General features: G+C 50.5%; 2 protein-coding genes across 2 annotated transcripts; one reads left to right on the forward strand and one right to left on the reverse strand.

Annotated features, from left to right (window-relative positions):
* The first annotated feature begins 1,431 nt into the window (after positions 1-1,431).
* On the forward strand, positions 1,432-3,880 carry C19H1orf162 (chromosome 19 C1orf162 homolog). The gene is made up of 4 exons (XM_087828156.1): positions 1,432-1,435; positions 2,572-2,724; positions 3,016-3,065; positions 3,321-3,880. The coding sequence occupies exons 1-4, from the start codon at positions 1,432-1,434 to the stop codon at positions 3,450-3,452; spliced, it is 339 nt and encodes a 112-aa protein (XP_087684282.1). The 3' UTR covers positions 3,453-3,880.
* Positions 3,881-6,637: 2,757 nt separating this feature from the next.
* Positions 6,638-16,813, reverse strand: ADORA3 (adenosine A3 receptor). Its single transcript, XM_087828157.1, has 8 exons — positions 16,457-16,813; positions 14,226-14,828; positions 13,855-13,863; positions 11,446-11,546; positions 9,412-9,759; positions 9,121-9,187; positions 8,505-8,605; positions 6,638-6,708 (listed from the first exon to the last, which is right to left on the reverse strand). Exons 1-8 carry the CDS (start codon positions 16,804-16,806, stop codon positions 6,638-6,640), a joined length of 1,650 nt encoding a protein of 549 aa, XP_087684283.1. The 5' UTR covers positions 16,807-16,813.
* Between the last annotated feature and the right edge of the window lie 409 nt (positions 16,814-17,222).

Raw genomic sequence — 17,222 nt, forward strand, 5'->3', positions numbered from 1 at the left:
ATCTATGAATTTGTTTCTGTTTTGTTTATTTTGTTTTTCGGATTCCACATATAAGTGAAATCATATGCTATTTTTCTTTGTCTGGCTTATTTCACTGAGCATAATATCCTCTAGGTCCATCCATGTTGTCTCAAATGGCAAGATTTCATTCTTTTTTATGGCTGAGTAATGTTCCATTATATATATATATATATATATATATATACACACACTCACCCCCCCCCATTTTCTTTATCCATTTGTCTATTGGTGAACACTTAGGTTGTTTCCATATCTTGCCTACTGTAAATAATGCTGCAATGAACACAGGGATGCATATGTTTTTATAATTAGTGTTTTGGATTTCTTCAAATAAATACCCAGAAGTAGAATCACTGGGTCATAAGGCAGTTCCATTATTAATATTTTGAGAAACCTCCATACTGTTTTATATAGTAGCTGCATGAGGGTTTCCTTTTCTCCACATTCTTGCCAACACTTATTTGTTGATTTGTTGATGGTAGCCATTCTGACAGGTGTAAGGTGCTATCTTACTGTGGCTTTAATTTGCATTTCCCTGATGTTGAGCAAATTTTCATGTCTCTTGGCCATCTGTGTGTCCTCTGGAGAAATGTTCTATTCAGGTCCTCTGCCCATGTTTTAATTGGTTTATTTTCTTAGTGTTAAGTTGTATGAGTTCTTTATATATTTTGAGTATTAACCCCATTTTGGATGTATTATTGGCAAATATCTTCTTCCATTCAGTAGGTTGTCTTTTTGTTTTTATTTTTTTGATGGTTTCCTTCGCTGTGCAAAAACTTTTTAGTTTGATGTAGCCTCATGGTGGTTGTATTTTGCTGTTGTTATTGTTTCTCTTGCCCAAGAAGACAATGTCAGAGAGCAATGTACTGAGAGCAATGTCAGAGAGTTTACTGCCTGTGTTTTCTTTTAGGAGTTTTATGGTTCCGAGTCTTACATTTAAGTCTTTAATCCATTTTGAGTTTATTCTTGTAAGAAAGTGGTCCATTTTCATTATTTTGCATGTGTCTGTCCAGTTTCCCCAACACTGTTTATTGAAGAGACTGTCTGTACCCAACTGTATATTCTTGCCTCCTTTGTCATATATTAATTGATCATATAGGTGTGGGCTTATTTCTGGCCTCTCTGTTCTATCCCATTGAGCTATGTGTCTCTTTTGATGCTGGTACCATGCTGTTTTGATTACTATGGCCTTGTGGTATAGTTCGATATCAGCATACCACCTCCAACTTTGTTCTTCTTTTTCAAGATGGCTTTGGCTATTTGCGGTCTTTTATGGTTCCATATAAATTTTAGGATTATTTATTCTAGTTTTATGAAAAATGCTATTGGTGTTTTGATAGAGATTGCATTGAAATCTGTAAATTGCTTTAGATAGTATGGATATTTTAATGGTGTTAATTCTTCCTATCCATGGGTATGGTATAGAATTTCATTTATTTGTGTCTTCTTCAGTTTCTTTCTTCAGTGTCTTATAGTTTTTGAGTACAGGTCTTTTGCCTCCTTGGTTGAATTTATTCCTAAGTATTTCATTCTTGCTGATGTAATTGTAAATGGAATTGTTTTCTTAATTTCTCTTTCAGGTAGTCTGTTATTGTGTATAAAAATGCAACCAATTTCTGAATATTAATTTTTTTATCTTGCTATTTAATGAGCTCATTTATTCTAGTAGTTTTTTGGTGGATTTTTTAGGGTTCTTTCTGTATAGTATCATGTCATCTGCAAATAATGACACTTTTACTTCTTCCTTTCCAGTTTGGATGCTCTTCCTTCCTCCCTCCCTCCCTCCCTCCCTCTCTCTCTCTCTCTCTCTCTCTCTCTCTCTCTCTCTCTCTCTCTCTCTCTCTCTCTCTCTCTCTCTCTTTCTTTCTTTCTTTCTTTCTTTCTTTCTTTCTTTCTTCTTTCCTTTATTTCCCCATCTGATTGTTGTGGCTAGGACTTCCAATACTATGTTAAATAAAAGTGGACATTCTTGACTTGTTTCTGATTTAAAGAAAAAGATTTTAGCTTTTCACCATTGAGTATGTTTCCTCTATCCTCACTTTGCTGAGAATGTGTATCATAATTGGATGCTGGATTTGTCCAATGCTTTTTCTGCATCTATTGATATAATCATATGATTTTTCCATTATGCTTCTGTGGTGTATCACATTAATTAATTTGTGGATATTGAACCAGCTTTGCATCCCAGGAATAAATCCCACTTAATCATGGTATATGATTTTTTTCAATGTATTGCTGAATTCAGCTTACTAATATTTTGTTGAGGATTATTACATCTATATTCATGGCCTATAATTTTTTTTTAAGTGTCTTTGTCTGGTTTTGGTACCAGGGTAATGCTGGCCTCGAAAAATGAATTTGGGAGCCTTTCCTCGTCATTAATTTTTTTGAATAGTTTGAGAACTATGTACATTTCTTGAGGGAAAACCTTTCACTGAAGCTTCAAAAGGATCTTGAACTCAAAACAAAAAAGTTGAAAACAGTGGGAAGTGTGAAAGCTATTTTAGAGGTTTTTCCCATTGGAGGGAAAGGTTACATTCTGGTCTTTAGAAAAGGCCTTCAAAAAGCCCAGAAGGTCATCTGCTCCCTTTATTTACCACAACAGCAAAGAACTTCATTTGGCCTTAGCCTTTCTTGCTGGGGTTCTACTGACACTGCTGCTGGTAGCCCTTGTCTTCCTCATCATGAAGAACTACAGAAAATGTAAGTGGCCTCCGAGCGATGGGATGGCTCTTTTTTCTCTGCCATTGAGAATAGAGTTAGTCTTGAGTGGCTAACAGGAAAGAGGGGATAAAACCTGCTCAGCCCACCTTCTCTGCAGACTGCAGATTCCAATCTCTCCACTTCTCACCTGCCCTCCTGACCCTCCACCTTTCCCACCTGCACCACCTCCTCCCAGCCCACGCCTTCACCCAAGACTGAAGGGAGAGACTTCCAATTCCTCCAGACCCCATTGGTGAGATTTGTCCCTTTTCTTCCTCGCACTTGTGGCAGGTCATTCAAGTCCCCAAGCTCTGGATCCTCACTCAGATTCTCTTGCCAAGGTAAGATGACCATGCTGTTTCTGTGACACTGGAGACCTGCTGCCATTGGAATTTCCCTCTACACTATGCCTTATCCACTAGACTAGTGGTATTGCTTTCTGGATGCTGGGCAAGTGATTCTTTGAAGGGTTCTTGTGATTTCTTTGGGTCTTCTCTCACCAAAGCTTCCAAGTTGCTCTGAAGAGGTCCTTGCTTCTCAAGAGGCACATTCCTCCAGACTGAACTCTCTCATTCCTCCTCCTTCGTCCTCTGCAGTTATCATCCACCCCGGAGGAGACGCTCACCTATGCCAGCGTGGATCTCAAAATGTCAGAAGAGAAGAGGGGCGACTTGATTGCAAACCATTCTGCAGGCCTGAACTCCGTTGTCTATGCTCAGATTAAGTGACAGATTCATCCTGAGTTTCCAATAAGGCTCGGATCCAATTCCTCTCATGTCAGCTCCATCTTCATACATCACTTTCCCTTTTTAGAGATTTTGGACCACAGTCTGTGTGAAACTGCAGGTGGAGTTGTTTGGGTGTGATCTGGCGATCTTAGCCAGCAGTTTTGTGACCCAGGGTCAGTCTTTTTCCTGGGCCTCCCACTGGGACTAACAGGATGTAAGCTCTCTGAGGGCCGAGACTGCCTCCCTTTGTCCCTTCCAAAGTGTATGGTACAGGCTTGGTGCACCAAGAGTGCTCACTCAGTGTCCCAAGTGTCGACTTAGGAGAAGTCAACCAAATGGACAATCTAGCAGGAATGACAAATAAAAGCAAACCCTTTGCAATACTGGCTCCTTCATCCTGTGTCCCTGTTACCTGCAGATGTCGGGGCCACAAGTCCAGAGCTCATCCACAGCAGGAAAAGACTAACCGAGGTGATGGTAATCAAGTTCAGGATTGATTGGGGTACAGGTCTCAACCTCTACCACTAACTAGCCATATTCATTTGGGCAAGTTCGTTAAACTTTTAAAGCTTCAATTCCTTTATCTGGAAGACAGAGCTGAAAACACCTCTTAGTGTGGGAATAAATGAGATATAATACACACGAGCCGTCTGTATATCCCAGAGCTCCACACAGATACAAGGTCCCTGTCGATTAAAGCACTATTCAAATGTGGATGTCCGTCTCCTTACGATATCATGAGCTATGCATAACACTATACGGGAGCTAAAGATTAACTCTAAATCTCCCCAGTCCCACTGGATAATTCCGTAGACGATCCCAGTAAAAAATATCAATACAATTATTTTTTACTCAGCAAGATTACTCTAAAAATCCTATGTTAACAATAACCAGAAAAGCAAATCCAGGAAAGTTCATAAAAATAAGTAAAAGGAACGTGGGAAGCCTCACCCTAACAGGTAACTGGAAGTACTGTTTCATTAGGCATATTTAGACTAATTAAAATGATATGTAAAATAGTACATGAGTAAACAAATCAGTGGGATACAATAAAAAGACCAGAAATAGACCAAAACACATAAGGAAATTCAGACTATGATGAAGGTGACTTACCAAGTCACCCGGGGGATGGGTTATTCCATCAACGGTACTGAGACAAGTTGGTGCCCTCCAGCCGGCGAGCGGCAGAATAAAATCTAAATCAGATCCTCTGCCGCCAGATTCCTGGCATCTGGCCTCCACCCCCCGCTGCCCCGGAGCACCCACAGTGGAAGAGAAACCAGAGGTGAAGTCAGGTGACACGGGCAGGGAAGGGAGACTTTTCCGAGGCAGGGAGCTGCTCCTGACAGCGGGCTCCGGAGGAGGCAGTGGGATTGGGGTTTGATGAGCGAGCGGCCCGCTGTGGGCGCCCACAGGTCTCGGAGGAAGGCAGGTTAGGGAGGCAGGGAGCCAGCCCCATGGGGTCTCTTCTCCAGCAAGGAGGCCTCGCTCACTTTCCGCTGTCCCCAAACCTTAGGCTGACACCAAACCAGTCTGCCCACCCTCACGCTAGGAGCCCCATCCGCTTTCCAGTTCAGAGCCAGTGCCTGAGCAACAGCTCCCGGATGAGTAAGCCTTGTCCTGGGCCACCCACCTGCGCGTGGAATGTCAGATGAATTGTCCTGCCCTCTTTTCCCGAAGCTTCTCATTTTTAACAGCACAGCCCTGTTTACAAAGCCGTGCCTTTTGTCCCCCTGTGGTGAGCAGCGGTGCGCAGCTAGCCTTGCTGGAGAGTGGAATGAGCGGGTCAATAACTGATTATCGATTGGAAAAGTCTTTGCAGGTGAGGGAAGAAACAGGGCTCTTGAACCCTGGATCACAGCAGCAGAACAAACCTGTAGGGTCCTCAGGGAAGTAGTTTTCCAGACAGGTAAGTGTAAATCTCCCAGGACATCTAGAGTGGCTTCCTCTGTCGTGGAAGGTGGCTGTCTGCTCTCTTGCCTGGTATTGGAGGACGTCCTAAGGGAGCCCAGACGGGGCTGCTGTTTGCAGAGCCCAGGGGCTAGTGGCTCCTCTGTGTGGGTTCAGTGCATGGTCACAGAGGGGGGATTGGGGTTGATTTGTGGCTGAGGGGTAAGAGCACCTCTGATGTTTGAGCTGAGATTCTGGAAGGAAGGGAGACTGACTGTATGGAAACGCGGGGGATGCAGGAATGGGATGAGCTCCCACCTAAGGAGAGAGGGCTTCTTTAGGGCGGACGCTGAAGGAACCATTTTCATGGAAGGCTTTGTGAGAGCCTGGACCTAAAGGTGCAGGGTGTGTGCAGAATCGAGCCAATCTCCCTGTCCCAGCCCTGCTCAGACAAAGGGCCACTTGAGTATCCTGAGCACTGAGACTGGCCAGCACCCTATTGGAAGAGACCAGAAAAGCGAGGTATTTATGAGGGCAGCAGAGGCAGTTTGGGGAGACCCTGGGAGCTCCCTGAAATAGCGGGAGAGACACTGCATAGGGAGAGAGGGTGCAGACACGCAGGTGACATCTAAGGCCGGTGGGTGCAGACATGCAGCTGGGAGCTAAGAGCTTTGGTAATTCGGGTGTTAATGACAATACAACCTCACTTGCACCCATAGCGGCTAATGCCTTAGTCTTGATTCGTGTTCTCTGATTGGAATGAATATTTCATTTAAGTTTTCTCACTTTGGGTTCTCATGGACCAGAACCGGCATCCACTCACTCTGGAGGCAGTTTCCCATGCAGGACAGTCTTTTCACCTGGAGAACCTGTGAACCCTGGATCTAGCCTATCTCCCTCCCTTTCTTTGGGTAGGACAGCACATGACACCAATTCCGGAATTAATTGGAATATCATACTTTAAAGGAAAAGTTTCCAGAAATACTTTTCCAGTGACATCCTAGGAGAAGGAAGTCATACTTTGGAGTTCATTCAACACTGGTTACAAATTTATTGGCTCACAGATAAAATATCTCCTAGGCGCCCAACCGAGATTCTGCCCCTCCTCTTGGCTTCCGGCTGGCCCAGTGCGTGAGAACTAAGATCTTGAGATGTCCTCTGACTAGTCTTGCTCAGGAGTGGCCTGGTGTAGCTCCTCTGGCCACCCCTGCTCTTACCTAACTGCAGATGTGGTTGCCATGGTGACTCTCTTGGAGCTTCACTTTGCTTATGAACTACATAAAAGAAACCTTCAGTCACATCTGTCCAGCTTGAGCCAGTTCCTTTGGAGTCAGGACACACGAGAGGGGCTTCAAGGAGTAGTTCACTTTGTTAGAAACAGAAAGGAAAGGTGGGGTTGAGATCTATTGCCCACCCCGGAGGAGTGTTTCTTCAATGAAGCTGCCCACTCTCTCATGAGGGCTTTGTGGGGACTAAACACCAAAGTTTGGTTTCAGGGCCGAAATCAGATTGTTATTACTTGGAAGTCGGCTGGTCGGTCAATAGGAAAGCTTGGTACATGAGCTGGCATTCACCTCTCACCAAGCCCGGTGATATGCATGCAACTGGACTCTTTCGGAACCCAAGGCTGTCAAGGCCAGGAGGGACCTTGGTTCAGGCTGCCGGGCTGCAGTTGCCTGAGTGCGAGGAAGCTGGCCAGGCTGTGCTACTGCTTCTAAGAAGGGGTAGGGTTGGGGTCCGTTGCCTCAACTTTCTGTACTGACTCTAGTTGACAGTTTTACATTGTGTGTGTGTGTGGGGGGGGATGGTTTGTCTCCCTCTCACGCTATAGTATAAGCTCCACAAAGACACGTGCTATTTCTTTCACTCATCTTTGTATCCCCACCACCTAGCATGGTCCTTGTTTATTGAATGAATGGATTGAATGTATGGATGAAAGGTCCTGGAGAGTCTGAGAATGGGGTCCTCAAGGTGTGCAGAAGAAAAGAGGCCCCTGCTCTTGGAAAGGTCACGCCTTAAGTGACAGTGGTTTTTGTAAAAACCTAGACTAGTTGTTTCCCAAAGGGAGGGTCTTGGGCAAAACTGAGAAAGATGTTGCCTTGTCTATAACCCCCACCTCCCTAGTTCCCCAAGCTCTTAGAGGACAGAGGCCAGGAAAGCTGCGGGGCCAGTACTCTTTATTCCTCAGGGGCTCCTGCTCGGGCCACGGGACCAGATGATCACAGGGAGAGTATGAGACCTGGGAGCCTTCCTTTGGAATCTCAGATTCTCCTGGCTATAGACCTTTGTGTTTCATTAACAGGTGTCTCCAGGTTTTCTGAAATGCTATTTTTCGACATTTTCATAGCCAGAGAACGTTGGAGTCTGTCTTGTAATTATACCTACAGTCTCTCCATTGCTCAAGGTATTTCCGTGCATTCTAAGCATTTAAAATAACAAAACAAGAAAAATCTATTGGCCAAACAGCGGCATCTATGTCTGGTGTCCTCTCTACCCCGTGTCCTTGTGGGAGGCTCACAGAATCCCCACGTGGTGGCTTTCAGGATTTGGGTTTCCCCGGAGCTGCCCCATAGGAAAGGTGGACAGCTCTGCACAGCCCGTCCGGAATGGAGTTCCTGTTCCCTGTTCTCTGCTTAGGAGCGGGGAGCCCTAAACATCAGGCAGTTGTGGCCCATCGAGCCCAGGCCAGAAGATTCAAGGAGGGAACCTACCAGAGGTGTGGCGATCGCAGAAGCAGCTTGCCTGGTCTTCTGGCTTCTAGTTAGGCCTTTACCTGTAATCGCTCGGAGGGAGAGGAAGGCACAGAGCTTACCGGCCACTCCTCCCATGGCCCAAGGCTAGGGTTGAGGCCCTTGGGCCCATCCTTCCACTCCTGACCCTTCTTCATGTGCTGGGCGGGCAGGTCGCCCCGAGACACAGCACCTGCGGTGTGGTCGTCTCAGGGCCTCCCTCCTCCCTGGTCCGCACACACCTCTGCTTACGAAGGGGACAGTGCTCTCTCTGTCAGCTCTCGTGGTGCCTTTGTCACCGTGAAGCAGAACCTCCCCAGGCCACTGGCTGGCCGCGCTGGCTTCCAGGGTTCCAGGCAACAAGAGGGTCGCCTTCACCCATTTGAAAGCTGCTCCTTGATCTCTTTCACCTCCCCCCCAACACACTACTTACCTCCTCTGGTTCTTTGATTGCGCCTCTGTCTGAACAAGTGAATCATTATGGAGATGATCCCCACCCCTGTGATGAGCATGCAGGGCACGAGGACAGACAGCCTGGAAGGAACCACAGACATCATGTCCCTTGGAAGGAGCCAGCTTTTGGCTCTTTGCTCAGGATCCCCTCGTCTGAGATCCCCTTGCCCGAGGTGGGTGTCTGACGGCTCAGGGCTGAGCCCCTTCCTCAGAAACTAGCCTGGGCCCGGGGGAGAACCCGGGCTGGGACTCGCGAGGCCTTAGAAGGGGAGACAAGCGCTCAGGAGCCAGACATGTCTCCCGGGGCCGAAACGAAGCGCAAAGGGCGGGGCAGAGCGGGAAGCCCACGGGACACGGAGCTGGGCCACCCTCGCCTTGGAGCCACCGCTCTCCCCAACTCCCTTTTAACGAAGACGGCGACAGCGCACTTCTGCTGCTTGCAACCCAGAGCCCTAACCTGCATCCTTCTGGAAGAAACCAACCGGTCCCAGGGAAGAGACCCCGAGGTGGCGAAGCGGCAGGTGCGAGTCAATGGTCACGGGGTTGTTACCCCCCGGCCCCCGCCAAATGGGCTTTTCTCCTGAGGCGCTGCTCACCTGAAGTGATCTGCCTTGTGCACGTGTTTGGAAGCCCTGCAGCTTCTGTTCATGTTCCCCGATGGCTCTGCGTCACAAAGGATTTGTTAAGGGTCCATTAGGGCCCGTTCCCAGGCCCACCCTTTGCCTCTGCATCTCTGTCTGTCATTTCCTTCCGTCTCCAGGGCATGACTGATGGCTGGTCAAGCAGAGGCACCAAGCACAGCAGAATGAACGTGCCCCGCACAGGGGTGAGGTCCCTGAGCCACCACTGTGGCGGACCCCCAAGCAGACCCCTGGCGTGCCCCTTACCCTTCACAGACCAAAAGTCACTGGTGTGGGCTCCTCTGTAGTCAGTCACAACCAGCTCGGTGAAATCCATCTCATCCCGGGCAAAGTCCCGCTGGATGCCACACCAGTACCAGCCTGTGTCCTCCTTGGTCAGGCAGGACACGGTGACAATGAGCTGGTTGCCCGTGTCATTCAGGGCCACGCGGCCGGAGCTGTTGGGTGTGAAGGCAACGATGCTGCAGTAGTCCCGGTAGTAGCCTCGGCACCAGTACTTGGGGTGGTCCTTGTAGTGGGTGTCGTAGCTGCAGACAGCAGACGCTGTGTCCAGCACAAAGCTTTCCTTCACCTTGTTGTCCATGACCATGGCTTCTGTCAAAAAACACGCCCACAGGGGGAGGGCAAAGGGGGGGTAAATGCTGATGGAAGGAGACTTGACTTGGGCCGGTGAACACACAACACAATATACAGACGATGCGTTATAGAATTGTACCCCTGAAACCTATATAATTTTATTAACCAATGTCACCCCAGTAAATTCAATTAAAAAACAAACAAACATGCACACGCATGAAAACACCATAATTTTTTTAAACACGTTGTAGCTCCTGCCCTCCTGGAGGAAAATTAATGAAAGCCTTGGAGGCTGGTTTTTGCCCGTTTGGGGCTGGCAACTGTTACGGGCTGAGTAGTGCCCCCTAAAACTCATACACTGAAATACTACCCCCAGTGCCTCAAAATGTGACTATATTTGGAGATAGGGCCTTTAAAGAGACAATTAAGTTGAAATGGGGTTGCTAGAATGGGCCCTAGTCCAACATGACGGTTGTCTTTACAAAAAAGGAGATTAGGACACGTGACAGAGGGAAAGACCATGTGAGGACACAGCGGGAAGGCGGCCCTCTGCACACCAAGAAGAGAGGCCTCGGGAGAAGCCACACCGCCAACACCTTGACCTTGAACTCCTAGCCCCCATGACTGTACGGAAAGAAGTCCCTGTTGTCTAAGCCGCCCAGTCTGTGGTGCTTGTTACAGCTGGCCTAGCGGAGGAACATGGCAGCCCTGGAGAAGCCTTCCTCCCTGGCCTCCGGGCAGGGAAAATACGGATCCCCCTCTGCAGGAACTGAGGCGGCCTCTCGCCCTTGCTCGGCGAGAGGCTCCAAGAGCCTGAGGCTTACTGTTCGTAGATCCTCTGCCCCCAGGCCCCCCGTTCCACCTTGGACCCTCAAAAAGAAAGCGAGAAGGGCTGAGGGCTTCTGTTGGCTGTGTGGGGCTAAAAACAGAGGGAGTCAGGCTCTGTCCTTAGGGATCAAGAACTTCTTATTTCCTCCCCACAAGGCCAGTGTGAGCACCTCTATCATCTCAGGATATTGCGTAACGAGGAAGCTGTGCACACCACGTCCAGCTTGACTGTGGCGGGCAAGTGTCCAACCAAGAAGAGATGGGGGGCAGCAACGCGTCTGTGTCTCGGCCTCCAGATGTGAGCTGGGGTCCCCTCCAGTGCCACCTCCAATGTGGCTCGCGGGGGGTGGGACCAGCCTACAAAGCAGGTGCATGTCCTTGATGCCAGTTGATACCATTTGATATTTTGTTCTCATGTCAACCCCACAAGGAAGATCGTGTGGTGCTGTTTACTGACAGGGACGCTGGCCCAGAGAGACACCCAGCAAGTCTCCAAGGTCATATGGCTGGAGGGAGGCAGAGCCCGGGCCAGCCCAGTCCTCGGAGCTTTGTCTGTGGCATCAAGAACGGGAGGAAAGGGGAAAAGTCTCAGGCTCATATATCCGCAAAACATTTTTTAAGGGAAGAAGTGGAAGGGAAGCGGAACCTAGACTGAGAGAGACAATACAGGGCCCTCGTTTTAGCTGAGGGCTTCAATTTCCCCGAAGCCCTCTAATCAGAGCGAAGAGCAAGAATGATTTTGGACAGGATCTCTTTGTCTCCTCTGATTCCCCCATCCCGCTCCTTCGGTGGTGAGCTGATAGGTAGGAGAGGGAAGGAAACGCAAGGCCTCCGGGGAGCTGGGAAGGCTGGAGATGTCTCTTCCCGGCTTCTTACCTGAAAAGCCGGTCAAGGAGAGCAGGAGGAAGAGCCCCATGACGGGGCGGAGACGAGCCTTCAGCGGCCAGAGGGGCCCAGGGGTCTCAGCAGTCCTGGATCTGTTTAAGGGAAACAGGTATTTTTGAGCTCAAGGCTGTTTTATGCTCTTTGGAGAAGTCAGGGAAAAGGTAACGACCAGCTAATCCCAGGTGCCCAGGTGCCCAGGTCTGCGCTGCACGGGGGCACCTCATCGGAGGGGTGCTGTTCATGGACACAAACTTATCAAGTGGGGCAAATGAGAAAGTTCTGGGCTTCCTGGCAGAGCCCCAGACAGGAATGGAGATTCCCATCCTGGATAAACCCACCCAGACACGAAGCCCTGGACACGCTCAGAGCAGCACATGTGCACACACACCGTTGCTGGCACACACTCGTGTGCGCAGCTGGGCCTGCCGTGCCAAGGGTCCGAGTGTCCCAGGGGCCACTCCTCCGGTCCTTCCACCACTCTCAGAGGCCCAATTCCTCTTCAGCTCAGAGGAAACTCCTAGCTTCCCGGACTCCTGAGTGGAAGGACCCTGAAGCCTCGCTGGGGGTGGGGCTGGGGGTGGAGCATGAGGCTGTCACTAGCAGACGTGGCTGTGGCCAGCGCCTCTGCAGCACGTGAGCAGGCCCACAGCCAGCCCAGGAAGCCAGCCCGCTGGAAGTCAGATGGGCAGGAAGTCAGGCCACCCTCTCTAGCAAGAGCCCAGGCTGCCCAACAGCCACCCCTGTGCACAATCAGCCCCAAGTGGCCAGGACTTGAGAATAACTGACGGCGTCCCTAAATTTCCCCCTGCTTCCAACTTGGGACCAACCAGAAAAAGTCCAACATGCTCCCCTAACCAAGCACACAGGGGCGCCCCTGTAGTTAGCCCGCCTGCAGCTTCCCAACGGCCTCCAGTCAGGCCCGAAGCCTCCCTTTCTCCCGATGCGGAGCATCCCACTCCTCCGCCCGCCTCAGTCTCTGCCAAGGTGCCTGTGACAGTGGCCGACCCCCTTGCTCAGTAAACTCAGAATAAGTAGCCTTCCGTCTGCTTATTTCCATAGTTGACTTGATAGAACATTCGGGCAAACAGACCCAGCTACTCGGCATCTGTCTTTGTTCCAGCGAAGTCATACGGGGGGAGAGGGAGCGGCCTGTTTCGTCTGGGTGGTCTTTCTGCTTTATTCCTTCAGAGTGAGAGCCCGACAGCCACCCGCCCACTACTGTTCAGCCGAGGGGAGCTGGCCAGGGATAGCGTCAGGGAGGCCCTGTGACATTATCTGGAAACCTGAAACCAGGGTGGGACTCGCCACTTCTACCCAAGCTCCACACCCAGGATTCTTGGTTCATCTTTTTTGAATTCACTCCAAAGGCCATTTTCTCTGTAAGGGCTTCTTCTGGGCTGATGGAACACCTTGGCCCAGGGGATGCCCATTTGACCAAATAACAAAACTCAGCTCCACGGGGAAGGAAAAGAAAGGGCAGGGAAAGGGTGGGGGGGAGCAAGGGAGAAAAGAAAACTGTTTTTCGGAATCTCAGGAGCTACAGCCTCTATGATGACATCAGATGACCCGGGACAGGCTGCTGTTTTGTTTAGAGGGAAATGATCGCTTTAGACCAAGTTTCCAAAAAAGGGCAGGTGCTGAATGTTGCTACAGCAGCAGAGTTCGAGATTGCAAATTAAGAAGCTCGCGTGAAGATGGGCAGGAACTTAGAACGAACCAGTACTTCCCTCAAGTTACCAACTCGGCAAAGGTGGCTCCAGGGCAGAACAGTGTGCCGGGGTCACCAGTAGCCCCAGAGTAAACCCAGGGCCTTGTCCCGGAGGGACGTTTTAACGAAACACAAATATTAATTCAGGGGGGAAAGGCTTGACTCAAATAAGGAGAGACCACTAAGAAAAACACCAGGGAGTAGGTTGAATTCTTAAGGGAAAATATCCCCCAAAATGTTGAAGGGGAGCTCGTCAGGTATAAAGCCATCCCCTACTCCCAAGGCCCCAGGGAGCTGTGGCGCTGTGTTCCAGCCTTCTGCCCCCAAGATACGATTGTGAGGGACCGACAGGGAGCGGGTGGGTGCGGTGACCAACTCAGACTTCCCAGAGAGTGTTCACTCTTCCTGGGGTGTCCTGGGGCAAGGGGTGAGGGGAACACAGGTGACCATGCCACGTGGCTCCAGGTAGCCAGGAGGCGGAATGCCAAGAGCAGCCAGCTGGATCTTCAAGCCCCAAGCGACCCTGGCCCTCAGCAAAGAGCGACACAATCGCTGGCTATCGTCTTTTATTTACACAAATACACGTACAGGTGAATTCAGCAGTTTAAGTCCCCCTTAAACTCCGTTCACTCCTGTTCCCACCGTCTCCCAGGCACCTGCGGGGAGCAGGGCTCTCTGCTTAGCTCCCCCACGGAGTGGAACTGAGTCACCATCACATGCACGTCCAGCCTGAGCGGGGCCTTCGGTCAGTAAGCCAGTGAGGCACCCTTCAGCTTCCATGACTTCTGTCTGGGAAGGAGGAACAGGGTCGATATTAACAATAGACCATTGTCCTTAAGCCAGGCATCCAGAAAATTGAATTAGGGAGCAAGGACAAGGGAGAAAAAAATCGAATTAGGGGAAGAAGGTAGCAGAAGAGGTACAATGGGAGACAGCCGGCCAAGTGCGCCCCACATCCGTGGGAGGAATCGAGCGTGTGAAAGGCCTGGGCCCAGGTGGGTGGGCCCTGACGCGGGTGCGGATGTTGAAGCTGAAGATCGGGTGGCAGGCAGTCGTCCTTCACTAAGAAATCTGTTCAATATCTGGTTCCAAGGAATCAGAGGCCTGGCAGTTCATACAGGCTTTGAAGATAAAGAAATAGGTTTCCTTGAACTTCTTTATTTTAAAAGCATACACGATAGGGTTCATCATGGAGTTAGCGTGGGACAGCAGGATGCCCAAGTACATCACCCCTGGGGACACGTCGCCTTTGAAGTAGATGATGCAGTTGATGATGGACAGAGGCAGCCAGGACAAAGCGAACAGAAAGAGCACCAGGAACAGGGACTTGGCCGTCTTGAACTCCCGCCCGTAGAACGCGCCTGACTCCTTGGAGCCTGAGAAGTTCTGGGCGAGCTTGTTCCGGATGACACAGAAGATGTCAATATAGATGGCGCACATGGCCACCAGCGGGATGAAAATCCAGGTGAAGAAGCTGAAGTACACCATGTAGTCCATCCTCATGACCGCGCGGAACCGGCAAGGAAGGGCGGTGTCGTTTCTGTGCGACTCCGGGGACAGTTTCATGTTCCAGCCGAACATGGGAGTCAGTCCCACCAGGAGGGACAGCAGCCAGCAAAGGCCCAGGGCACACCATATTCTTTTCTGGGTGGTGACCCTCCTGTATCTGTTTGGATGGAAGAGAGCGGGTGAGTTCACAGCGTTTGCTAAAGGGGGGGGGGGGGTTGGAGGCAGAACTGGCGAAGGAGAGGAGAGGCGGGGAGCGCTGGCAGGTGGATGACTGCGGCTGAACTCCACCAGGCATGAAAACAAGAGGAGCAGACAGTAAATTCGAGGGAAGTCAGCAAACCTCTCTGGGGGGACCGTTCCGAAGAGGGGCGATCTGTAATGGGTCAGGAATGAGCTCCCTGGGCTCAGGTGCTTGGCCGCTCCACTCACAAGCCCACTCCCAGCCCAATAATTCTTCAGTTCCTGGGAGGTAGGAGTCATCTGAGCCTCCCGGGATCGCCTCCCCGGCGAGAAATGATCTCAAAGCATGTTTACCTGCATTGCCGTTTTTTGGGGGGTGTTTTTTGTGTGCTGGTGTCCTTTCGTTAGGCTCTGTCCCCCCACACGCTCCCTCTTCCCTCTCACACTGACTCCACACTTGGTGTTTGAGGTCAGTGAATCCGTGGGGCTGGGAAGGTCATGTTGAAATGCTCCCAGGACCATAAAAAGCTCATCCAACAAGAGTCACCATTTCTCCTTAAACCATCCCCCCTGACAACTTTCTGCACAGACTGCAAGGAGAGCACTGATCCTGTCGATTACTGTGTACTCAGCAGACTTCCTCTGAATGAAATCTCACAACAAACTGTATATATTTTGGGATAATCTCCATTCCATTGACGGTAATGGTGAAAATAAATGGTATATCGTTACCATTTACTGAGTCTGTCAGCCGTAGACGGTGGGCCGGGCATTTTTCTAAGAGCCCTTGCGTGTGCTGATTCACTTAATCTTATGAGGAAGGTGTCATCACCGTCTCCAGGTTACAGGTGAGAAAATGAATCAGACAAGTTAAGTCACTGGTGCAGGCTAGAAGCGGAGAAGCTTAAACTGAAAAGAGATCAGGCTGGGCGCAGAGCACCTGAGCCATCGGGGTGAGAGGAGGAACTGAAGCAGCGGAAGTTCTATCACGTGCCCAAGATCAGATTTCAAGATCTGGGATTTGAACGCAGGCTTGTTTTTATCAAAAGCTCATCTATAACTTTCTCACCATGCTCCTTCCCCAAGAGAAGAGAAAAACAAGACCCATGCAGTCAGGGCACTTGGGGAATTGGATGCCTCCGTTGGGAGGCCTGTTCTGTTCACATGGGCACATGAAAGACTGTCACCACTTTGGGGAACTTTTGTAGCCACATCTCAGCTCGGAGGAGGGAGCCAAGTGACAACAACCTTAACCTACATCTGCAAAGAACAGAAGCGTGAATTTATCTCCTCTTATTATCTGCCTGTTCGTTGTCTTATCTAGCAGGTTGCTATCGTTTGTGCAAGTCAAGAGCATTGTTTTGACTAGTTCAAGATGCACCGAGCTCCCCCGTCGCTAGCTGCCCGGAGCTCGCACCTCAGCCAGCGGAGAGGGCTTCTTGTTTCTTGTTTCTGAGCCTCAGCTCGTCACTGCCGAACCCCTCACACGCCAGGTGGTGAAAAGAACCCCTTTCAGGCTCAGAGGCCAATCTGGATTTGTTTGTCGCTCCACTTCCCAGGCACCTCTACCAACTGCCCCACACCGCCCCTCCCGGAGCAGGTTACCTGACCGTGAGCTTGACCCGCAGGTAGCGGTCCACGGCGATGGCCAGCAAGAACATGATGGAGGCGTGGGTGAAGATCAGCAGCAGGCAGGTCATGAGGAGGCAGCTGTAGAAGTGGACCGTGATGCCCAGGCTGATGACAACGGCCAGAGGCATCACTAGCACCCCAACAGCAATATCAGCCAGCGCTAGGGAGACGATGAAGTAGAAGGTGGTGGTCTGCAGGCTGGGGTTCAGCTTGACTACCCAGATGACCAGCGTGTTGCCCACGATGGAGCAGAGCCCGATGACAGTCTCCATGGTGATGTAGCCAATGGTAGCCAACGACGGGGCAGTGCTGTTGACAGTCATCTTGCTTTCCAAGGGGAGCCTGCCGAGTGACAGGTGCACAGACGGGATCCGCGTGGGCCGGTGAATCCAGCGCTTGCCGGGGGTCCAGGTGCAGCAGCCACAGCCTAAAACTCACAGCTCGCCCATTCCTCCCCGTCTCCGGGGGCGCTGTCCTGGGGGCGGCCTCTCCTCAGGGAGAGCCCATCATGGGGCAGTCACTTCCAGCCGCCCTTCCTGCCAAGCATCCCCGGCTTCCCAAAAGCCTGGAGGGCGGCTCTTTGTGGGCTGACTCGGAAAGAGCTGTCGCTGCTCTTAGTTCCCCAGGCAGATTTGCTCAAGGGCTCCGCCTTCCCCTGTCCCCGAGGGCTCGTGAGGCTCCATCAAGATATGCAACCCTCTTCGGGGTGTTTCAGGAAGTGAGATGGGACAAGAGGAAG

This window comes from Miniopterus natalensis, chromosome 19, assembly GCF_054644295.1.
Source record: "Miniopterus natalensis isolate mMinNat1 chromosome 19, mMinNat1.hap1, whole genome shotgun sequence".
NCBI classification, from domain to species: Eukaryota; Metazoa; Chordata; class Mammalia; order Chiroptera; family Miniopteridae; genus Miniopterus; species Miniopterus natalensis.